Below are 25,854 nucleotides of genomic sequence, written 5' to 3'. Positions count from 1 at the left end.
ATTTATGACGCACAATAACTTATTCGAAATATCTAAATAAGATATACAAATTTTAACAATGTTTCGGCAACTCTAAATCTTCAAATAACCAAAAAAAAACCAAAATATCTAAATAAGATATACAATTTTTAACAATCCTTCCGCAACTCCAGATCTTCAAATAACCCCAAAAAAAAAAAAAACCAGATTATTACGAGAGGAAAAAATAGGGAAGAAGAAAAACACTCCCATAAATATGAACGATATGGACGTATTGAATCAATGAGAAGCCCGATGAGTACAATACTATTCACAATATCCTCGGGCGAAGATCTTCTAACACAACAAAAGTGGAAAAAGATACGACTACTTTTGGCACGTTTGTTTGGTTTTCCGATCATAAACAACAAAATGGATTACTCGGTTGGAATCCACATATGCATAACGACTCGTCAATGCACGTGATCACGGAATTACCCAGCTTGAGGGCCGCTGTATGCCCGTAGGAAAGGGATGCCGAGAGGAAAGGGAGCTGTATGCCGGTAGGAAGGGGCACTTCGTCTCAGTTGACTGGCCAAGTTGTCATATACAAACAACGAACCGACATGTGTTCCGAGCTGTATGCCAGTAGGAAGGGGCGCTTCGTCTCAGTTGACTGGCCAAGTTGTCATATACAAACAAAGAACCGACTTGTGTTCCGCGCCTCAAGTTCGCTGTGCGGTCAAAGAATTGATTTGATATGAATATTGAAACAAGCGCTTCGCCTCCCCTCAGTTGACGGACGAAGTTGTCATATACAGACAAAGAACCGACCTGTCTTCCACGCCTCAAATTCGCTGTACTGTCAAAGAATGGATTCATATGAATATTGAAACAAAATATTTGTTCACTCAGTAATTGTTCATTAAAGCTCGCATCTGCTCCTTCAATGCCCACATGGAGTTTTATTTCGTTGTATTCTCTGCAGGATTATCCAACTGAAGAATTTTATGTTTGCATTGAATATCAGGGATACGCAAATAACGATTTCAGTTACTGAGTTTCACTATAGAGAGTTGTAATAGGCTTAAAACAATCTCTGTTCTATCGAAATGGGAAGTTTTATAGCAGGGCAGCTGCTGGCAGTAGTAAGGATGTTCTATAAAATTGAGAATCTTCCAGAGTCGTTTCAAAGGATTATGAAAGACCGCATGGATGAGTTGGAAAATGGTAAAAGCGCTACCCCAATGAGCATCCCGAAATTGCCAGATTTTAGTGTTGGATTGGAGATTTCGGTCCGTGAGCTGAAGAAGCGCCTCTTGTGCAAAGATGTCCAACTGGTTGGAGTGGTAGGCATGGGGGCAGCGGCAAGACCACATTAGCAACAGCATTCTGCAATGACAAGGAAGTTCAAGGTAAGAGTAGTTATATTGAACTAGATCTGCATGTCTCGTACTAGACACCTCCTATACAAGTACTTTCCTGATCAGTGATGGTATAACAATATTTCTTTCCTGATGTTGCTCTAATATCTGGAATTCCTCATTATTAGATTTCGCACAGAAATTATCTGTTATAAACAGTCACAGAAATATTTTAGGTATTTTGTTAGAACAGTCACACAGAAATATTTTAAGTATTTTGTTTACTCATCAAGTTATAGTTATTTTATCAGTAAGAACATAAATAAACTGACTTTGATTATTGAAAATTCATAAACACAAGTGTATACCTCTCTCAACCACAGTAAAAACACAAGTTCTATTAAGCAGGTGAACCCAAGAAAGGGAAATATGGAATCCAATCTTCAATTTTACTGTATTGGGAAGTGCGTGGATAATGAGTAGTTAGGATTGTTCTACAAAATTATTTCCACTGATCATGTTTATATGTTGTCGTTCTTGATTTACAGATCATTTTAAAGAGAGGATAGTTTTTGAAACAGTTTCACGGTCCCCAAATATCATAGAAATTCTGGGCAGCATGTGGCTTCAGCTTGCTGGCGAGAACGAACATAATTTTCGTGACATCGAAAATGCACGTAGACGGTTGCAGAACAAGCTTTGTCTAAAGGAATCTCGACCAACATTGGTGGTGCTGGATGATGTCTGGGAAAAGTGTGACCTTGATAAGCTGATGTTTGAAGGAGAAGGGTACAAGACTCTCATTACAACAAGAAACAACCGAATTCTTATATATGATCAGCAGTATGAAAAACAGTTGTTGAAAGCATCAGACGCTGTGTCCCTTTTCTGCCATTTTGCATTTGGTCAACCATCCATTCCAGAAACAGCAGACGGCGACCTAGTCAAAGAGGTACTTGTTCGTTCTACTTTAGAACAATGATGGACGATATTTTTGTTTTCCCTTTTTCTTTTCAAGTTTCAGTTGTGTTATTAGCAAAAGCAGAACAGATTAACTTAAATTATTTTTAAGTTGCAGAATGTATTTATGTATTTAAGACACATTTTAAATAGCTAAAACTCACTCACAAGCTCACCAAAGATTGTAGGGCTACTTTATAGTTTACTTGTACATTGTACAATGGCAAAGCTATGTTACCAGAAACAGGAAACGAAACTAGAAACGATAACGAGACGAGAAATGCAATTTTGAGGTTTCGCATTCAAAAAACGAGGAGAGAGAAAAAACATTAATTTTTTTTTAAAAACTCATTTACTAAAATACCAAGTATTCCAAACCCATCTTTCTTCCTAGCAATTATATTAGGTTAACAAAAATTCAACAATAAATTATTGACTTTAGCATGCAACAAAACAAAACACCAACAACAAATTAACAATTTAATGAAAGTAACTAAATAACTAGAAATGTCTTCTTCCCTTTTAAGTATATGTTGAGTGGGGATTGCTCTCTGTTGGGAACCATAGATTTGTGTATATAGGTGGGCAGATGGGGAAAGATCTGTGATCAGCTTGTACAGAGGATTGCTAGTTATAATAAGAAGTAAAAATCCTGGTTATAGAATGACCACCTCATTCCTTCCAGAAAATTGTTGGGGGTTAAATTCTTCGTCTTCTTCAACGATTTTATTCAATAATTATCTAACATAATTAATAGCCCCCCACTAAGATTTTGTCATTAGATAGACATTACAGATTTGCAGGTGTCACAGATTTGTAGGTTTCACAGTTTCAATTAATGATCTATACAGAGCGAAACTAAAGATATTAAACTTTTGACATTAAAAATAAAAACCAAATCATTACTTCAATCATTAAAAAGTTATTCATCCTAAATTGTTCCTCTAACCTGCGCAACTGGAAAATGAAACTAGTTGTCTTTCTGCATGCCGTGCATTTTGCGCAATGCTTTTTGGGACGAGAGTTACCAGAGTTTCTAAGATGTAATCGAGGACAAACCGGTGATGACCAAACCTGGTGGCATAACACTGTTGTAAGAAAAATTGATCCATTTCAGAATGACGTTGGGAACGGCATTTTCCGTACCGTCTCGTTTCTAATGTGTTTTTCTTTTTCCGTACCGTCTCGTTTCTAATGCGTTTTTCTGCAGAAACGGTGGTCTTCGTCCCGTTTCTGATAACATAGTGGCAAAGTACCAGGTTCGACAAATTACAATATATTTTTTTATTTTATTTGTTCAAAATTCGACAAAGATTTATTGGAATCAAAATCTTCTCACTGTAGTTGCGGCATTGTTTTTGCATCACATAATCGCACCAACTCTGGAAAACCGCCACCGCTCTCCATGACCAGCTCCTTCAACTCGGCACAACCATATATATCATGGAGGGTATTGCAATGTGCAGACAACCATGTAAGAGGGGTGTAATACTAAAGGCTCTGAGCCGAGGCGCAGTAAGGGTCTAAGTGCGGGGCGGCAACCACGGTTGCAACGGTTGTGTTCGCATCTAACCAGCTACGTTTCTTCTTTTTTCTGTGGATTGGGACGACGAGTTGGTGGGAATGGGATGAAAAAAACGTAGGAACAATTTCGAGATAGTGTTGGTTAGAGGGCGCGCAGAAGGAGAGCCTATATCAGTTAAGGCATCGGGCATTGTTAGGAGAGATTCACTATCTACTGCGCTCGAGCTTGTTTTACACAAGATAGATCCCTGTGCTTGGGTATACATCTTGAAGCACCACTAAATCCCCGTTGAATTATTTAGGCAGTTGTCACTGGATCTTGTGGCGCATAAATGGTTTTTTTAGGCAAGAGGTTAGGCCACAGCTTGTGTAGTGATCCCTGTATTACTTCACCATGGACTCTCACTGTGTGGTGTAGTGACTCATTTTGGTTCGCAGGCGATGGTTGTGAACAGGGGTGGCCGAGTCTCCATCGCGGAAGGGCATTGTTTCTCCCTGTCTCAAGTAAGCACGTAGATTGAGGTATTGATTAGCGGTACTGCACCAATTAAAGCCCAGATTGTGGATTTACATTCGAAATTTTGTGGATCTCGTAGTGTCAGCACAGAGTAACCCCTGGCGGATTAACTTTTCATTTAGCCCGTCAGTACTTCCACGAGACTCTCTTGGTATAAGTGTGATCCGAGTCAGCTTACTTTAACATTATGTCGCCTCTGTCAACTGGAAATATTCACCAACGGTTGCTGTTATTTCCCTTTCCCGGAATCAGGGGTTAAATTTGACGGTTGACCTTACCAGTCAAGGAATTTTTTTATGACGTTTTTATTTTTAAATTGTCCATCATATGACTTTTAAAATTTATTTGTACAAGTTTCCATAATTGTTTTTGTATATCAACACAATCAACATATTCATATGAAATTGCTACAAATCTTAATTCATGCTTGTGAACAAGCCCTTCCTTATCACAAATTTTTAAAAAACCAAATTTAGAGGCATCTATAAATTTAGATAAATAACATGTGCGTATACGGGTATACAGGCGTCAAATTTACCTAAAATATAAGAACCAGACCCTCTATTATTTTCTGTATAGAGAATTGAAGAGAAAAGAATGGCAGAGAAGGCAAAAATAAGCTTTGAAGACTCACTTATTGTAGGGATATTCTTGCGAATCTCAGCACCAAGAATGTCGAATTCATCCAATCTTTCGCCGAAGGCCGCCTGCTGCAAGACTAAATTTAAATATGCTCAGTGCTTGTAGATTTATGCTGAAATACATGCAAATTTTGACAAAAGAAAACCCCGGCTTTTGTTCAATTTCCATAAAGAGAAATTGAAGCTGAAATTTACCTCTATTAAAGCTACATGGAACGAACTATCAGGGTTTGTAAGAGCTGTTACAGCATCCTCGCTTCGCTCATCAGATTTTGGAGAAATGAATCAAAAGCACAAAATAGTGAGTATCAACGAATTTGATCGTGTTCTCCAGTGTCTCACTTAAAGGTATTTTTACTCTAATTTGAAATTGTATTGTCATAACCGAACCCGAATTATGATAAAGTAAGTGGGAGATTTAGACTCTAATGTTCAATATAACAGATTATTAAATAAACAGAGAAAGATTTCCATTATGTGAAATAGAGAGAAATAAATAAAACAAATTTCGAACCCGAATTTTTTCAGTCAATTTTATAATAAGTACACCATTTTTTCTAACCAAAGAAAGAATAATAAGAGTAACCAAAACTCGGTGTACCATGAGCTTCTACCTATTTTCTCACAAGCGTTCAAAACAACGAAATATATATTTATGGACTACGGGTCACGGTCGATGGGTCCGGAACCCCGACCTGACTTCACACAAGTCTTCTACAAAACTACCTACTCACGCTAAGAAATAAACGAAGGAAAGAATCACTACCAACGTTTGAAAACTCTCTTTCTTGCCAACAAAACTCTCATATATATAAACCATTTGAAAGATAGAGAGGAAACTAAAGATGAACAAAGAAAATCAGGCGATTGCAAAACCATAGATTCTCTTAGCCTCATAGCTTAGAATGCAGAGTATAATCAGTTCAGATATGGGTCAGGGAGATAACCCCATACCCTTAAAACAATATACAGACTTCGCCTTAGAAAAACCCGATGATACTTTTAAAAACAAATTATCAGAGATAGTCAAGGTATGTAGCAGAGAAACCCTCCTAGAATCTAAAACTCACGGCTATCCCAGCCTTTAGAGCTTAAGCTAAGAAAAACATAAATACCCGGTGGATTTGTCCATATGACTATTTCGTGCCCAATATGAGGAGCTGAACTCAGTGTTTTCCCCAAACCCTGGGCTCCATTCACGCCGCCTTTCCACCTGAAACGAAAATTAATAGAAGTTACAAAATCTGTGCACGAAACCATTTTCAGAAAGAAAAAATTTGGTCTATTTCTCGATTTGTGCGTGTCATCCTTGCGCAAGGGCCATGCTAATCTTCTCTGTATCGTTCCAATTTTTCGGATGTCTCCGAAGAGACAATGCACGAAACCATGTTACATTCAAAAGAAGAAAAACAAAGACTTCTCTTTTTTTTTTAATTATCCTTACCCAGAAATGGAGGAACATTTTCAACTGCCTAGGAGAATGAACCAGAGCCGAATATAGCCTTGTATAGATTTTCTTGCACATCGACAAACTATTTCTCCAAAGTTTGAGGACTGTAAACCTACCATAGCTCGAAGCAAAAACCTCTTTGAAGTAGTTAATAAACCTCGCCGAAAAGATAGAAATGGAGGAGTGACATCTAGTGCTCGAGGCATAGATATTCAAAACTCTTCCCGTCGTTCGATCATCTCGAAGACCAGGCAATGTTAACTATTGAAAAAGCCATTGCAGTCTTTTTAGGTCTTTGAACAGGAAGTTTTAACTGCAATATTTTGAAAAGTTTTGTGGTTATTTTCTAATTTAATTTATGTAGAATTTCGCAAAGATTTATTGAACTTAAAAACTAATCCATTTTAAAATTGCAATCTGCAAAGATCTTTTTCAGATTTCAAGAACATATTATTAATGAGAAGATCTGTAACTTTTAAATTTTAAATATGATTAAATTTCTGTATGAATTCTTTTAGTTTCAGTATCATCCAAATTCTTAATTTACTTTGTATCATTTTGGAAAGTTCCGACTGTGATAAAAATATTTATACATCATTATAAAGTTGATTCATGCACTAGGTAGACAGACTAACCCACTAACAAGTGTTCTTTAATATCAAAACCAACCATTCCGATTGGAATTTACAGCAGCAACTGCTTTCACGCTTGCCTGGCTGTCTGTGATCCGTTCCTCGCTACTGTCCGGGGTCCTCGAATGAACTGCTTTCACAGACAGGCAGATATATCGCCATTGTGTTAATGTTTTACGGTCATATTCAAAGCAGATTTGACGGTGCCAGTTGGCTCTCTTAAAGACAATTTTCATTGAAATTTTCGCAGAAGTAATTCGGAAGCAATAATTTTGATATGGGAAAATTAGCGAACTACCGTACTGCCAGGTGGATTGGTTAAATATATTTATATATATAAATTTATAAAAAAAAAATTAAAACTTTTAATTTTTAAACCTGCCCGTCATATTGACGTTTTTAAAAATTAATGGCACGTTGCACATGACGTGAAAATTTGAAATTAAAACGTATTTTACTGGTAAAAAGGCTAAATACGGGTATACGGGCGTCAAATTTAACCCCTGGCCGGAATACTTCCCTCGTTTCACTTTCTCTGACAAACGAGTGGCTGGTTTGTATGCTCTTGGGTTTCTCCTTGACGCCATGGGACACTCTCATGCGGGACCACACTAACTTGAGCTTGATTTGGTGTTTTGTACAGGCACATGGAGGACATGCAGGATTGTATGTCTCTATCCCCCAGGCATTTATTGGGGCTACTATCCATGTGGAACAGGGGGCGATGTCGAGTCTTCATTAGAGCACAAATCCTATCACCCATGTACTATCCTATCATCCATGTATTACTGGTTCTGGATAGTGGTCATCTGATTCATAAGAAAATTTATAGGGAAGAATCGTTCTTTGAAACCAAAGAAGAATCCATTACAAGCGGTAAAGGGAGAACCGCAATTGGTATTGGAGAGCATTGAGTGCCTGAGGCACAAGGCGTTGGTTGGAAGGTTGTATCACCTTCACATGTCGGGTGCATAGTGGAAATTATGGACGGAAGAATGATGGTTTCTGCGGTTGAAATACCGACCCAAAGTAATTATCCTTTTTAACGGAAGGGTTGTATTTCATTTCTTGCACTGTGAGGATGCAGACCATGTATTGAAGAAACCGTAGGTGAAGGGTCGAGGGTTTTTGATCATGCAACAATGGAAAGCAGGTTTTGACCCTTTCATATAAGCGCTTAGAACAAATTTCATTTGGAAAAAGTTGTCGGGGGTTCCTCTTAAGCTGTGGAATGTCGTGTGGTCACTGAGATTGCTAATAAGATTGTGAGATTTTACCACTGGGATGAGGACTCTTTTGGTCAACTCGATAAGAGGATGGCGTGGGTGTTGGTGGAGGTGGAATTGGGCAGATGATTGATAACTGAGTTGGAGATTAAATGGAGCAACTATGTTAAGTACTTATACTACTAGTGTAACTCCTTATTGTTATTAGTACAACTCCCTTATTATATTGTTGTGCCCATGTAGTTCCCATATTGTTATTACTGTGCCCCATAGAAGCCCACTATTGTTAGTATTGTGCCCTTACATTATTATTGTTATGTCGGCTCTGATTATATTATGACCCCTTAGGCTCCTATATATAGAAAGGAGGTCTTGTCATTTGTATCATCAAAGAATTGTTCATTTGTGTAATGTAAAGAAGGTTTATCCCTTGAAGAGGCCGAATTATAAGGCGTTGATCTATCTTTTCTATCTTTTTGTAAGCTGGTTTCATAACATTTGGTATCAGAGCTTTGGATTCTAGGGTTTTGCTGCTCCAAACAGGTTAGCGTGGTATTTTCGTTATAACTTTTTTTCTGTGACGTTTCAGAAGATAAAAAAACCACCCATTTGAGAATAAATATCGCTGAACCGCACGTCCGAATTTCAGATCTTGTATCACTATATTTTCGGAGATATGATATGAGGAAGTTAGATTTTTTTAAAACTCCAAAATTTCATTTAAAATTGGTCATCGTGGTATTTTCGCTATAACCTTTTCGCTACAAAGTTTCAGAAGCTAAAGAAAAAATCCATTTGAGAAGAAATCGTTCTGAATCTTGGGTTTGAATTGCAGATCTTGTCTCGCTATATTTTTGGATATATGATTTGAGGAATTTAGGGTTGTTGCAGACTCCCGAATTACATCCTAAACATGTGACCTTGGGAAAATCATTATAACTTTCTCTCTGAGAAACAAATTGAAATTCCGTAAGAAGTTACAGAAAGAGGACAGACTGTAATTCTCTATGTATATCTTTTAGATCCAAAGGTCGAAAAAATGACACATGGCACGTCGTACAAGTTCACTCTATTGAAACATTATATAATCAGGTCATCGTAGGAGATTGGACATAACTCTTTCTTGGAGAATAAAATTCTGATCAGACTTGCGGGGTTAGAAAGAGGACTCAGAGGGCTACTGCAGGAGACAATTTCAAAACTTTGAGATCTGAAAGTACAAAGTTACAGTGATTTCAACATCGAGCTCCTGAAATCAAGAAAAGGCAATATGAGGAAGTTTGATGGAAACGATCGAGTAAATTGGATACTACAGATGGAGCAATATTTTGATCTACATGGTGTACCACTATTACAAAAGGTATGTATTGCATCTTCATATTTAGAACAGAATCAATTTTTATGGTATAAAGGGCTTTGTTCTCGTAAACAACTTGTTACATGGTCAATTTTCACGGAGGAAATGATAGCACATTATGAGGATACAAAGCGCAACACCTCCTTTAGAGCAACACCACAATAATTGGAAGAAAAAAGATAAAAAGGGCTTTGTTACAAAGTGGAAAGAAAAATTATGGCAACAAGGAAGTCTACCCCTCACAAATATAAAGATGGAAGTGTTGTTTCTCCTAGCATTCCACAACCTACAAGGGTTACACCACAACAATTGGAAGAAAAAAAAAGAAAAGGGGATTTGTTACAATTGTGATAACAAATACATTAAAGGTCATAAGTGTGCTGAGAAGAAATTATTTTACATTGATTGTGGAGAGGAGAAAGAAAAGGATCAAGAAACGTCAACAGAAGAGTATATACACCAAGAACCAACCCCAGAGAAAGAAGAAATGAATTTGATCATATCTTGTAAAGCATTGGAAAGAATTACCACTCCTAAAACTCTCAAGATAGGACATATCAAGAAGAAAAAGGTTCAAGAAGTGAAAGATCACACCGAGAAAGAAAAAATGAATCCGACCATATCTTGTAATGCATTGGATGAAATTACCACTCCTCAAACTATCAATATAGAAGGACATATCAAGAAGAAAAATGTTCAAGAATTGAAAAATCACATCGAGTCTCAAGAAATCAATCCGACCATATCTTGTAATGCATTGGAAGAAATTACCACTTCTCAAACTATCAAGATAGAAGGACATATCAAGAAGAAAAGGGTAAGAGTGTTGATTGATTCGGGCAGTACCCATAATTTTATTGATTGTAATATAGCCAAGGAATTGAATTGCTTCCTATATCCAACACCAGAGTGTCAAGTGGTGGTTGCAAGTGGAAGAATCATAAATTGCTCTGAAAAGTTCCATAATATCAAGCTATCCATGGGAGAATATGTATTGAATAGCCCAATGCTTTCCATTCCAATGGGTGGTGTTGATGTTTTACTAAGAGTCCAATGGCTACAATCCTTGGGTACGATAGCTTTTAATTTTCAAGAGCTTTTCTTGAAATTTTTTTGGGAAGAAAAGGAAGTTGAATTGAGGGGTATCGAAAGAAAACCTGGAAAGATAATCAACTCTAACAGCATGACAACGCTTCTAAATAAAGAACAACGGATTGTAATTGCACAATTGTGTTCACTAGAGGATCCCACATTGAAATCATGTATTTCTCCAGATCTCCAAAACGTTTTGGACAATCGTTCCAAGGTATTTGAGACTCCCAAAGGCCTCCCACCTATTCGTGATCATGATCACGCTATTCATTTGATTCCATGAAGTGTTCCTCCAACAATCAGGCCTTACATATATCCATATGTCCAAAGGAGCGGGAACTCATTCAAAAGTTGCAAAAGATCCCAGTTCAAACAGTATTGCAAGAATTTGACAAGGAAGGAAAAATCATATTGGAACCTAAAGCAGTCACAGAACCGAGAAATCGAAAGCTACGAAATAGATCAATTTCAGAGTATTTCACCAAGTGGAAAAACTTACCCACTAAAGATTCCAAATGGGAGGAGAAGAATTTATACAAAGCATCAAGAACTACTCAAGCGTTGAGGACAACACTTTTTAAAGGAGAGAGGCATGTTAGGTCCCTATACTACTAGTGTAACCCTTATTGTTATTAGTACAACCCCCTTATTATATTGTTGTGTCCATGTAGTCCCCATATTGTTATTATTGTGCCCCATAGAAGCCCACTATTGTTATTATTGTGCCCTTACATTATTATTGTTATGTCGGCTCTGATTATATTATGACCCCTTAGACTCCTATATATAGAAAGGAGGTCTTGTCATTTGTATCATCAAAGAATTATTCATTTGTGTAATGTAAAGGAGGTTTCCCCCTCAAAGAGACTGAATTATAAGGCGTTGATCTATATTTTCTATCTTTTTGTGAGATGGTTTCAAAACAAACTACTCGTTTACTTTGGTTATTGATCACTGGGGGGTGCCATACAGGTGCCTACATTGTCACGAGACCGACCACCTCATTGCATCCTGCCTAGGGTTGACAAAATAGGATCTCAGCATGCGGGGGTCAAGTGATTTCATTCCACAGGTTTCGACTCGAAGGGAGGATTTGGTCTGTGGTTTCACTGCTCAGGGCATGAATTTGGGACTCGACCATGGAGTTCTGGCTTATGACCCTACTTCTAATTTTGGTGAATCTTCAAGTATTCCAGCCCTCTGTAATGACTCTGTTGATAATTGCTATGGTTTTTCTCTTCCCCTTTCAGAAAAATTGTATTTCCTTGGGTCATAATTGCATAAAGCCTATTTTTTTTCGAACTCACTGCTACTACCTCGTTGACGAGGAAGGCCCCTCAGCCACTCCTTTGGTTCCTATTGAACTATTGGTTTCTCTGGAAACTATGGTCCCATGTGAATGCCTTAGGACTGCCCCTTATCCTCTTGATCGTCTTGTGAATTACTCTCCTTCGCATGCATCTCGTGGTCGAGCAGGTGCGCTCACAACCTCATCCATTCATCCCAGTAATGATCCACCTCCATATATTCTCTAGCCCCACAGAGCGTTGGAAGCCCTGATTGGTTCTGCTAAGTCCCTTGAACCTTTGACCATCAAGAGATCTTTTTCCAAGAATCTTGCTACCCCATCTCGAATGCCCTCTTGAAATAATGTCAAACACTGTAAGAAGAGGGCTACACGATTCAAAAAGCTGATTGATTGCAATAGCGTCACGTTATCCCATTCTTCACACCCTGATTCTGGAGGTGAACCATTTAGCATAGATACTTATTTCACTATCAGCCTCTATTTATAATGGCCATGGTACTCGGGTCCTTAGAGGGGATACACCCGACCATGAGGTTCCGCCATGAACATTATCTCCCTGAATGTCTGGGGGCTGGGAGCGCCCCATTAAAATTTCTATCTTCAGGGATTTGTTTGTTCGGATAACCCATTTATGATAATTTTTCAACAAACCATGATAGAGCGTGAGAAAGCATGGGATACAATGCTATATATTTGTCCTCATTAGCTAGTTTTTACATCTGATGCCAATGGACTTTCCAGGGGTTTACGGGTGATGTGGAACCCCAACATCTATGAACGGAAGGCATACAATTCATGTGCATGTATCATACTGCCTGGATAGAAGTTGGGGTCGAGTTGGAGAATAAGGATTATTAATTATTATGCACCTTATACTGGATGCAGAATCTATTGGGAGTAGGTGGCTAAATCAGGGCTATTACGGCTGAGTTTGCTAATTATCACTGGGGATTTGAACTTTTCTTTGGGGCAGTCAAAGATATGGGGCTTCAGGGCACGGGAGGATGTTTTAACCGCATACTTCATAGAAATGATGAAGGCACACTGACTGGTTGACTTTGCACTGGAATCCATAGGCCCCACATGGCGGAATGGGCGCATTCGTCGGGAGGGCATACCTAAGATGATTGATATATTTTTGGTGAGCCAATCTCTTTACCACAATCTATCTAGCATGGTATCATCGATTCTCCTCGCCACCATCTCCAATCATATGCCAATAATGTTGTCTTGGAGCGAGGAGCACTTGCAGAGAACATACCCATTTAAATTTAATCCAAGATGGTTGCAGATGAAGGATTTCAAAAATTTGGTTAACTCAGTATGGAAAGGGTCATTGTCTCCCACCCCTATGGAATGTTTATCTGCCATATCCACTAAGCTTTCGTTGTTAAAGAGGGAAGCTCGATCGTGGATTTTGGATAAAAAAAGAGAGGAGAATAAAACTCTTCTGGATAGTGCTAAGGATAAGAGCCCCGTATCGGATGGTTGGGGGTACAAATTTTTATACATTTCTATGATCTGATGATTCCAGATCTCCTGGTGGATGCTAAGGAATCAAGGATAAATGGGTTTATTCAAGGGGATATCAATGCCACATTTATTTAGATCTCATTCCTAAAAAGGAAAATTCCCAATATTTTTCAAATTTGAGGTTGATAACTCTTTGCAACGCTGTGTATAAATTGATCTCTAAACTAATAGCTTGGAGGATGAAATCGATTCTGACTAAAGATATTACTGAGAAATAGTTCGGGTTTATTGAGGGCAGACAGATTCAAGAAGCAATTGGTAATATTACTCAGGAGATCCCACACTCCATAAAAACTAGGAACCTTAAGTCCTTCCTTCTCCAGGTGGATTTGATCAAGGCATATGACTGCATTGACTAGGAATTTCTTAAACTGATTTTGATCAAAGCAGGTATGTCCCCATCAAATATTTGTTGGATTATGGCTTGCATCAAGACCATGAATTTCGTTGTCATCATAAATGGACTTCCTTCCCTTTTCTTCTCGACACACAGGGGATTGAGATAGGGTTGTGCTCTATCTCCAATGTTGTTCCTCTTGGTTATTGACAGTCTGAGCAGAAAAGTTTGAGATGCTAGAGTTCAAGGTATAATTTTTGGAGTTAGAGTATCTAGGCAGATTGACATCACACACTTGATGTTCGTAGATGACCTCCTATTTGGAGGACGACTATCATTTCTGAATGGACAACAATACATAACATCATTAAATATTTTGGAGAGGCATCAGGACTATGTATGAATGGACCGAAATCTATTCTCATACATAATGGAATTGCAGGTACAGAGATTAAGGACATCAATTTACTCTTTGGGGTTGGTATTATACATATTGATGAAGGTATCACATACTTGGGTTTCACCCTGAAGACAAATAATTACTGCAATAAGGATTGGGATTGGCTAGTAGAGAGGTTCCACAAGAAATTAAACTGCAGGAAACACAAATGGTTGATTATGGGAGGTAGAATGATTAGGTTAAAATAAGTACTACAAAATATAGTGGTATACTTGATGCATGTTTTAACTTCCTAGGGAAGTTATTAAAAGTATCCAATCTATTATGGGGTGTTTTAATTGGGCTGGGGCATTACTTTCAGGGAAGTTTCATTTGGTAAAATGGTCCCTCATTGCTAGAACTATTGAGGAAGGTGGATGAGGTATCATTGATCCTTCTACCTTCAACATGGCACTGATCATTAAGAATATGTGGAGGGCAGTATCTGGCACTGGAATATGGTCCCATATCATCAAAGATAAATATATGTTTGGGCAATCTTTCACTACATGGATTACCGGAGGGGCTAAGAGGAAATCTATTTCATTATATATCTACAAAAAACATGATGAAAAGCATACACTAGGTCATGGGGTTTGTTCGATGGGAGGTAGGGGATGGATCCAAGATCAAGATCAGATTGGACGCAATTAAAGATATGGTGGGAAACCATTCATTATCTTTTCAGATCCTTAATTTCCTTCATGATAAAGAGATTATCTTCCTAAAACAGATTTTCTATCATAATGATCATTGTATTGACTGACAATCATGGATTCGTGCTGGGGATATTCAGATGCCTGGGGAGTATGTTTGGGAATGGGAAGTATATATTGCTAATCTAAGAAATGCAGGTATCTCCCTTAATGACCAGGAGGACCAAATGACATGGGGGGGTAGCCTCAAAAAGGGACATCTGATGGTAAAAGACATATACAATGGAATACAAAGGAAAGAGAAGGGGAATCAGTCTCCTACATGGGTTTAGGTTATATGGAAAGGGAAAATACCTAATAAAATCAAATGTTTTTGTTGGTTGGCTATCCTGGACCGATTATTGACCTGGAACAATCTACAACGTAGAGGGTACTCTGGCTTGAGGATCTGCCTCCTTTGCAAGAATAGCGTTGAAGATAATGTTCATCTATTTTTGCACTGCCCTTATGCAAAAGCACTTTGGGATGGGGTATTGGACATTTTCGGCATTGTTCCACTACAACATTATCCATCATTGAGGTGTTGTTTTAGGATGTGGTTCAAATCACATGATAGATACAGATTTCTTCCTTTGTATCTTATTTGGTCCATTTGGCGCAGTAGGAATGCACTTATATTTGATAATAAATATCCGACAGTGAGGGAGGATGTCATTAAAACTGCTACATATTTCAAGGAATATGGACCATCCAACAATAGTAGTAAATCCAGAATTTTCAAACGAAGAGACATTTGGCAAACATATCCAGTGGGATTCTTGATGGTGCATGCTCTAGGAGGAAATGTGGGTGCGGTGCCTACATAGTTATAGAACCAGGTAAATTCTACCACTTTTGGTGGGAAGGGGGTCAAGGCACAAATAGCAAAGCAGAGATAGTTGCACTATGGGGAGTATTAGCGAAATGGTTGGGATTGGAACACATACAGATCTATGGTGATGCAAAGGGAATCATAGACTGGGTCAAAGGATATAACAGTTTCAATCCTCCTATATTAACCAATTGGATGAAACACATGAGGATGCTGGTAAGCACTTATCAACATATCTATTTCGATCACTTTTACAGATTTACTATCAAAGAGAGGAATAGATAAGGTACCTAGTAAGTTTTTCTTTTCTGCGTATGAACAAGGAGCCATGACAAATGCTAGCAGCATTAACTTTTCTTAGAGCTAGGAGGTATGATGGTATGTGTTTTTTGGACAATGTAAGGAACATCAAAATATTTGACTAAGGAGATCTCTCCTGTCAAATTTGTTAAGAGAAAGATATTTTTGTTTTTTGGACAATAGATGAAAGATCATAGGTTATGGATTATACTAGAAAAATAGGAGACATAAAAAGATTTTTTTTAACAATTGGAATACTATGAAAATTGTACTATCGGTTTTAATAATATAGATTAGAAGCGTATTTTTCCTCTGAAAAAAAAGTAGTGAACTTTTCCTAAAGTCCAAGATCTTTTCAAGGCGCTAAATTCATATATACAATCACAAACTCAGTTTAAACAACAAAAATGAAAATCCCACCAATTGTTTTCCACTAAATTCTAACCAAAAACTCCAAAACATATAATAATTACAAGATCTTTTCAAGGCGCTAAATTCATATATACAATCACAAACTCAGTTTAAACAACAAAAATGAAAATCCCACCAATTGTTTTCCACTAAATTCTAACCAAAAACTCCAAAACATATAATAATTAGACAAAATCATATCAATTACAATTAATTTTTTATGAAATTAACACTGACCAATTGCACATTAGTTTTTTTTTTGAAATTGACGCTGACCAATTGACAACACTTCCATTACAGGTAATAGCAAAATGCGACGGATTACCGCTCGCTCTTAACGTGATTGGAAGGTCTCTATATGGACTTCCTCGTGAAGCATGGATTACTGCAAAGGACAAACTTTCTCCGGGACAACCGGTATGTGATGATCACGAAAAGGCGCTGACAGTCATGGGAACAAGTGTAGATATCTTGAAAAAAGAAGTGCGAGAATGCTTTTTGGACATGGGAATATTTGAAGAGGCCAGAAATATCTCGGCTGATATGTTATTAGATTTGGCGGTTTACGTTCATGGGTTGGAACGGGCGGGGGTGTTGGATACCTATAGCAATAGGTTTCATATTTCATGATTGGCAAGAGAAAGTCCAAATATGCTCTGCTTTGAGTTTACAAAGATCCCATATTTCCTAGGAAACAAGAGGGGTGTAAAGTGTTTCAATGATTGATCACCTTAGTTTCAAATTTTGATGGATGATCCAACAGTTTAATCTGGATCATGCCATGTTTTCAATTTTCTGCTATAGACTAGAGAAAGAAGTCTGTCCAAACTGCTTAATCTTGGCAGACAACTAGTTTAGGTAGAGAAGAAAAGGATCCCAACAGCCTAATCTGGGACCTTGGAAGAGATAAGGGTAGAAGTAGATAGAGAAAGCAAAAGAAAAAGCCAAAGAAAAGAAAAGGCAAGTAAGGGTCTGCAAGTCCAAGTGCACCCTCCAAGAAGAAATAAAAATGCTAGGTAAGTAGCTGGGTAAGTAGTTGGGGTTGCAGAAAGGCTATCCCTACCAGTGCAAGCATTGGTGATGGTGGGTATCAAAGCAAAGTTAATTAAATGACAAAGGTGTCCTTCTTCATCAAATTTCAGCAGGAAGCATGACTAATTTCCCTCATTCCCCTCCAATTTCATCTCTAACATTCCCCCATTAGCTCAAATTCATGGAAAAAACTAAGGTTTCATGGTGTTTCTTAATCTTTAAAAAGCCACATTTCTTGTCTAAAGATCTTTTCATTTTGATCTGCATTTAAAACCAAGTTTGTTTCATATAAACTCAATGGTTTCCACATCCACTTACCCTCTCCTCCATACTAACACTGACCCTATTATATAAATCCCTTATATCACCTTTTTCCCTAATATTACTAACACCAAGGTGTATAAACCCCAAAATCTTATAAATACCCCCCCCCCTTGGCATTATAGCCAATAAAGTCTCGAGGCAGGGATCAAATGACACCATGTCATGTTGATGAACCTATGCCAGCTACCCCTTCCCCTTCATGAGCTAATTCCTCTAGTTTTACCCCTTTTTGCACATAAAAAACCCCTAAAAAAAAGCCCTAAATCCCCTCCTTCACCCGCTTCAAAGAACAAAAACTATAAAAACCCTCTTTCCGCTCTATAACCAAGGTTGGCGCACATAATTGTTTTTTCGAAATACATTAGAAATGCGTCCAAAACACCTGTTTTATGCCTCCGCCCGCTTCCGTATACGCTGGCCATGTCACCTCCCCGACGACCGTTGGATCAGGCCCTCCAGATCTGACGGCCCTGATCGTGTCGGAGTCCTTCCGACGTCCGACAGTTATGTGTACTATCCCCCTGTCATATCAGGCATCTGGCCACCGTCCGATCAACCTCTGCAGATCTGACGGTCACCATGACGTCGGAGCTCATCCGATGCCCGAAACTTATCTCCCGATGTCCGTATTTTGAGGACGTCACTCCGCTGCCACGCGCCCTCATCACAATGCGTCGGAGGTACAACTGACAGATACCGCCCCCGTACAGGAAGTGGTGCGATATGAAACCACTGTCGGTTTCCGGTTTCCCCATCCCGCCTGCTCACGTCATCGCCGCGTCAGCAACCTGTCATCGCTCCGTCGCCCAGGTACGCTGTCTCGTCATTCTCTTGCCCTGCCATTGGTCCACCTGTCCTGCCATCTCACTGCCCCTGTGGACCAACCAGACCCCGCCACGTCACCCGATGACGTCAGCATGACGTCATCCGACCTTGACCCCACCAATGACGTCATGTTGGCGTTAGAACGGATTCGCGCCAAAAGCACCAAAAGGTCTATTTTAGCCAAAAATTCGTGTTTTTTACCATTTTTGTGCATTCATCGTTGTTTTATTCTGCATGCAAAATTACGTCTAAACCTGCACCAGCCACGGAAAAGAGTTTCCTGACCACCAGAACGTCTATTTCTTCAGCGCCAACAAGCTCTGACCGATTCAAATCTACAGGTATTCCTCATTTGAGCTCTGAAACTCCATTTTCGCTGCATTTCGCATATAAATGAGTAGCAGACCTTAAGAGCCGAAATTCACCGTTAAAAAACCACCGAATTGCCACCGTCACTAAGCCTCTGTCGAAACAATGTAGGCAATTCGAAAGAAAAACTGTCACTGGTTTGCGCAATCGTGAACCCGTCACCTGCAGGAGATAAATACACCACAAAAGAGTATCCTCTGAACATTTCCGCCACCCACCTAATCACACAGAGGCAGTATTTCAACTGCTGCAGCCTTACTTCCACCTTTCACTTACAAAACCATCATTATCTGCAAAGAAGCCTTGTCGGTGTTACTCTGCATAGTAACAGCAGTCCTCAAAACAGAATTACATCCCAAGAAGAGTCATGGACCCCCCTGTAGCTCCTATAGCCCTCAATGTGGCTCCCCTGAATGTCCCTAATAGAACATTGGACACCAGAGCATTAGCAGACTTGGACTACAAGATATCAGAGGAGATGTTGAGCAGAAGCAGGCTTCATTTGCAAATCCTAAATGAAATAAAGATCAAACATGAGAGGGGGACAGACATCCTGGGAATTTGGGATTCATTCCTCCCAATATTCAAGCTTCCTCAGGTTAATCAATTCCCTGAGCTTGTACACCTAGTTGCTGACCACTATGATGCATCCCAGAGGGCAGTGCTGGACTCTGCAGGCTCAATTCTGTTCCTCATTACCCCTGAAGCCATCAGGGAGATGTTGCAGTTCCAGACAGATCAAAAGTTGGTCCCTCTGTCACTAGCTGATTTAATAGTACAGGGAGCCAGAACCACAGAGGCCCAAATTACAAAGATCAACCAGCTGTTCATCAAAGCTGATACTCTACAAATTCCTCCTATCAACTGTGTTTACCTCAACCAATTGGGCCTAGACCTGGTTGACATGATCAGTCCCATCCTGGGATATGATTCAATAGAACATGTGGATGAAACAGTTATACAAATGATGCTTATGTTTTCCCTAGGAAAGAAGCCAATCCACTATGATTATGCCACATACATATCAGACAAGATGCATGATCAATTGATGAATTTGTCAAGAGAAAGGGTATTTAGATACACCTCTTACCTATATCATCTGCTACTGTACTTCCAGCATGATAAGTTCTCCTTCCCAAAGAAGAGAGAAGATGCACAGGGCAATCTGAGATCAGTAGTGTATTGGACATCCGTTTTTCACATAGTAAGCTGCTCTCCATACAACTACTGCGAATTTATTGATCTTTTCATCCATCCAGCCTTGACTCTACTGTTGGGTTCACCTCCTCCCAGACTGATAGATGAAATGCAAAGACTCCTGCATTTATCTAAAGCATACAGTATTGGAGATTGGTATTTTTACCAACACCACACTGTCATTAGAATATATGGGTGTGAGTTGCCCCCATTCAGATTACCCAGATTTGTGCCAATGAGGCTATTTGCCTTAGAATACTTCAGGCAGTTTGGCTTTGTGGATATGTTCCACTTCTCAGGCAGAGGTAAAAAGGCACAGCTAAAGGTCAAAAGTCAACTTGGCCATTTCCTCTACAATGAAAGGGATGAAGGGTGGAAGGAAGCAGATACAATACTGGGGGGATTTGGTCTCAAGTACAGCTTCATATGGAAACCCTATGACCCCAACAACTTCATTACAATGAGGAGACTCAAATACAAACTATCTGCTTATGGTCATTATAGCCTCCCTCACTTAGAAAAATATGCCAACCAAAGCAAGTGGAAAAGAGGAACTTTAGAAGAAAATGTGACTCAAGAAGAGCTTAATCAAAGAGCTCTAAGCAACCAAAAGAAGATGGCTGACCTTGAGTTTTATTCACAGGTCCCCTCATTGCCAAGCACACAAATTGGAGCAGCAGCCTCTTCTTCAACCACCCCACAGCAAACTACAAGAGTTGCTGGAAAGATATCAGAAAAGGGAAAAGAAAAGGAGATGGAGGCAGAGAAAGAGATGGAGCAGGAGCAACAGCAGGAACAACAACAAAAACAACAGCAGCAAGAAGAAGGGCTGCAGCAAGGGCAGCAAGAAGAATCAGAACAGCAAGAGCAACAACATCAAGAAGAACAAGGGCAGGAGCAGTCTGCCCAGCAAAAGAAAACAGTGGAGACTCCTCAGACCACTGAAAGAACAGTACCTACAAGACAAGACACTACATTTGATGCCTCGGTCCTCCAAACCCCTCAAAAGGAGGATACATTTGTCTTTAGAAAAAGGGACCGAGAGACTCCCCTGACATCCTCTATAGACCAAGGAGAGAAAAGGCAGAGACTCAATGATTTCCCAGAGGATGATATAGCAATAAGAGAGGCATTGGGCATGGGCCCACCCAGCAGAGAAGCTTCAGCAAGTTCCTTCCAGCAGGAACAAGACAGGACCATGGGAGGGGAGGTCAGCTCCTCCAGCCAGCAGAAAGAAGGACAAGTAAGTATCAAGCAGCAGTTTATAGACATTAAGAGGAGGAGTGACCCTATTAAAGTACAATTGTACAATCACCTGCTGAACATGGCTCCTTCCAATCAGCAGAGACTTATGTCTGCTTTTGATGTAAGTGAAGGCAAATTGACAATGAGTCACTTTATGCCTACAGCACTCCGGCCACAATCCACTGCTGACTATCTTAGGACCAACCTAGAGGTCCTTGCCAAAGACATACACCCTATGGACAAAATTGAGCTGCATAAGCAAACTGGAGAAATGGTGTATGCTTCATTGGCCGATAAGACTTTGGACAATTATAAATTAACAAGCAGTCTGAATGCCACAGCTTCCCAGCTAGAACTAGAGAGGGCCTCTTCTCAGGCCAAAGATAACAGGATAAGATCCCTGGAGGAAATTATTATAGAAATTGGGCACAATCCCAATGACATCAAAGGGATACAAGAGATCCTGAAACTTAGAGATGCTGACATGGCTGCACTGAGAAAGAAGATCAAAATTCCAGCCACTATCCATCCACAGACTGATGAGGTAGCAAAGCAAAGGTATGAGCAGGATTCTACTGCCCTGCTAGTTTCTATTTACAAAGAGCTGGTGAAGGCACAAGAAAAATTGGGGCAATATGAAGCCATACAAGCACCTCTACAAGCATCATCAAAACAAGCACAAGAAGGGCAGACATCTCAGCCCCCTCCACAGGTCATCAATCTTGAGGAGACTGTTCCTACTACTGTACCTCCACCTCAGCAGGCTGAACAACCAGCCACATCTACTTCAGCAGCACCCATCAGCACAGATCAGAGCCTAGACATGCAAAAGCTAAAGAATGAAATACAAGTGTTGGAAGCCCAGATGACAGAGCTGAATGAAACTAAGGAACAGCTGGCCAAGGTAAATGAAAGGCATGATAAGACAAAAAGAGAAGTGGGAGAGAAGGCCAGGGAAATCAAAGCCCTTAAAGACAAGATCAAGGAGCTTGAGAATGAGCTCAAGCTAGATAAAATCATAGCTGAGATCAGAGCAATGATATGGTCCAATATTGGTAAATCCATCAACAACCAATGGCCATACATCGAGACAATCCATGAGCAACTAGAGCTCATTCCAAAGGCACAGAGGGAAATCATAACATCAAGGGCCTTATTGGGAAATATGCCTGAAATTGCTACAAGAATGATCAATGTGCTCAATCACAAAACCAGTTCTCAGCTGGCCACCATGGGGATTGCAAATAGAACTGAGACTATTCAAATGATCAAGAGGGTTCTTACTCTTAGAAATCTGGTGCAGACATTGGACAGAAGAACCCAGGATATGCAAACAGAGGTAAACAGGTTCATGGAGAGATTCCAGGTATTGCAGAATAAAGGACTCCCTAGCTTGCTGAACAGCGGAGGGAAATTATTCACCCATGAACAGTATGCCAAAAGAGTGAACGTTTTTGCCTCAGCACAAGTCAATGAGAAGGCCAGCACTTCAGAAGACACAGGGCCTGTTACAGGACAGATTTTCTATAGTAAGATAGAAAATCTACTTTTTATAATGAATGAAATTAATCACTTATTTGATGTAGCCCCAAATTTTTTCAAATATACAGAAGCTGAAGAGACAATGGAGGCCATCCTCAGGCATCAGCTCCCTACACAGGAATGGTGGACAGATGCCATCCAGAGAATCATGTAAGCAGTGACTCAGTCACCAACTTCTGTTTCTTCTACAAATTTTGATGAACAGAACAGTCAACAAAGTCCGCAGGCATCATAAATTCAAAGCTGAGCCAACTCAGCGCATGAAGCGGCCAACAAAGCAGAAAAGAGAACCACAGCTGGCAAATCCGAGAACTTACTGCGCAGGCAACAGTAAATGCGTACCTCCAGGATTAATACAGAGTAATGTAACCGACTCAGTGACTCCTAAAAGTCAAAACAATCCTCTGACAGATATAAAGGGCATTTACGCTGCATTTAACATTGTAATAACTTCTTGCCTACTTTCTGAACACTACTGAAGATATTTTCTCTCTCTCAGATGACTCAATACCTGAGATATTTTGTATACATATTTCTATATAAACCCCTTCGCATGATATAGCAAGGGTTGTTGTGAATTTCTCCTGAAGAGTCTCTTATGCTGTAATTGTTTTCTGAAAGTTAATAAAGGAAGCAATGGAATTTCATGGATGCTTGATGTGATGAAGATGTTCTGTGTCTGTCCTTGACTGCTGGATCCCTGCGTATCTTACCATGCAATAAGTCTCTGTAACCTTCTCCATGTTTAGTTTATTTGTTATAGATTCATATACACTATCTGATTTCCTTAATTAAGCAACAGAGAAAAAGAATAACTCCCAGGATTTGCTCATTGAGCACCCTGAGTTCAGTCTATGTTGTTTATTAAATGTTTTCTTCAGGTGTAATCTATATAAAGTGTGATTCTTAAGCTGCTGCACTTTCAGAATACATCTTTCATATTGACCACTGTCACAGGAATTCATACTTTGCTCCTGTGCTCTGCGTCCTCTTTCATCTCACCAACATAACAGAAAATTCTTAACAGATTTCTGCTGTTTGACATATATCATCACTCAAATTTTAAACTTGTCTGTTAAATACACAATAGGCCTTGCAGTCAGAGTACTACTCAATATATAAGATCATCTCACAGCATCTAGACTCCATTGCCCAATGGAAACTCACCATTAAAGTATTACATCATAAGACCTGAAAGAGATCCTTCAACCAAAACATAAACAAAACCTAAGCATCATAGCTAGCCTAAAACACCATTATAACAAAGATAAATCATAAAGAGAGAGCCCTCTCTGGTTGCAGTTGGGCTAGGAACTGTAACCCAAAGATTGGTTAGTGGTTACCCCGGCCGTATTCCCTTGGGAGTCATAGGGAACAACCTGGGTGTTAACATAATTGGCGACTCCACTGGGGAACTTAAAATTTTTCAATTACTATCTATCTTCCAAAGCTACCATCAAGCCTGAAACTAGCCAAGAGGCCTTAGGACTGTTTCTGTAGCACAGGGACAGCTTTAGGGAAGAGCTAATTAGGGAATCTTCATCCTAGCTTTGAAACATATATAGTCATTCCAAAATTCTCATCCAGTCCTTGCACACATAAAACCTCCTATATAAGCTCTAAAAGAATAATTAGAAGCTGGCTCCCAAAAGAAACCCAAGGCACACTAGGGCAAACCCTGACCCTAATCAACCCATCATTGTTGATAATCCAAATATCATTCCAAAGAACATTAGGAGACAGCAAAAGCAGGAGAAGCCTGCTGATTCAGATATAAGTTCAGATCAACCTATCCTCATTCCCACTCCTTGCAAAGTTCTTTTCCGGTCCACCCCTAGTTCCCCTAGTTCACCATCAACACCTCAAAGCCCTCCTCTCACATCTTCACCCACTGCACATACTCTTTCAACCAGTCCCCCGTTTGTTACCCATCCCATTAACCCCGTTACACCAGTAATCCCTGTTGTTCCATTTGTTCCTATTAACCCTCTAAACCTCATAAACATGGCTAACAGGTATGCACCTCTGCAGATACCAGCTAATGCTGCAGCTCTACCCCAAGACTACCAAACCAAAATCTCATTTTTTGACTCCAATGGCCCTTTGACAGCTGTCCAGCATGCTAAGAAGATGCAAGACCACTTTGAGACCTATGAAATAGATGATGACAGTGTCAGGATGAGAATTTTTGTTCAAAGCTTAACTGGGGATGTTAGAACCTGGTTTAGATCCCTGAATGCAAACTCCATTACCACTCCTGAGGAGCTTTACCAAGCTTTTACCAATAGATGGGAGAAAAAGAAAGATCCACTCCACATACTTGGTGAATATGACACTATTAAGAGAGGTCCCCAAGAAACAGTTTTGGAATATTGTGCTAGGTTTAACAATGTTTATAATGCTATCCCACAGAACTTAAGGCCCCCTCCTGATTTAGCCCTATATAAATTCCCTGACGGTTTTGACCCTGATATGGCCTATCAACTGAAAGAAAGAGATCCTCCAACCCTTGCAGAAGCTCAAAGGGTTGCTGTCACAGTAGAGGCTAACCTAATTGCCAAAAGAAATAGGGCAAAGTTGGAGAAAAGGACTACCTTCAAAGAAGAACCCTCGGGCTTTGATCAGAAGCTAGATGCAATACTAAATAGCATGAAGAGATTGGGTGAAAGAGTGGAATCAGTTGAAAGAAAATCATCATGGGAAGCATCACAAAGCAACCCTCCTAGAAATCCGAATTTTAGGA

At 39.6% G+C, this 25,854-nt stretch overlaps 1 protein-coding gene and 1 non-coding gene across 2 annotated transcripts; one reads left to right on the top strand and one right to left on the bottom strand.

Moving 5' to 3' along the window:
* Positions 1–387: 387 nt before the first annotated feature.
* Positions 388–17,207, top strand: LOC149213742 (putative disease resistance protein At5g47280). Its single transcript, XM_089389134.1, has 3 exons — positions 388–1,373; positions 1,871–2,274; positions 16,878–17,207. Exons 2-3 carry the CDS (start codon positions 1,942–1,944, stop codon positions 17,205–17,207), a joined length of 663 nt encoding a protein of 220 aa, XP_089245260.1. The 5' UTR covers positions 388–1,373; positions 1,871–1,941.
* LOC149213743 (U6 spliceosomal RNA) lies at positions 6,236–6,337 on the bottom strand. Its single transcript, XR_016251385.1, has one exon. It is a non-coding gene; the product is annotated as a U6 spliceosomal RNA (small nuclear RNA).
* Positions 17,208–25,854: the final 8,647 nt, after the last annotated feature.

Source organism: Pinus tabuliformis, chromosome 1_1, assembly GCF_031772625.1.
Source record: "Pinus tabuliformis cultivar Carrire ecotype Pingquan chromosome 1_1, CPIR1, whole genome shotgun sequence".
Classification (NCBI taxonomy): Eukaryota; Viridiplantae; Streptophyta; class Pinopsida; order Pinales; family Pinaceae; genus Pinus; species Pinus tabuliformis.
Note: the sequence above shows the minus strand (reverse complement) of the source record. Positions and strands in the feature narration are given on the sequence as shown.

Coding starts and splice junctions, on each gene's coding strand:
- LOC149213742 (XM_089389134.1), top strand. CDS start 1,942: ATGTGGCTTCAGCTTGCTGGCGAGAACGAACATAATTTTCGTGACATC. Junction 2,275..16,877: donor ACGGCGACCTAGTCAAAGAG/GTACTTGTTCGT, acceptor CTTCCATTACAG/GTAATAGCAAAATGCGACGG.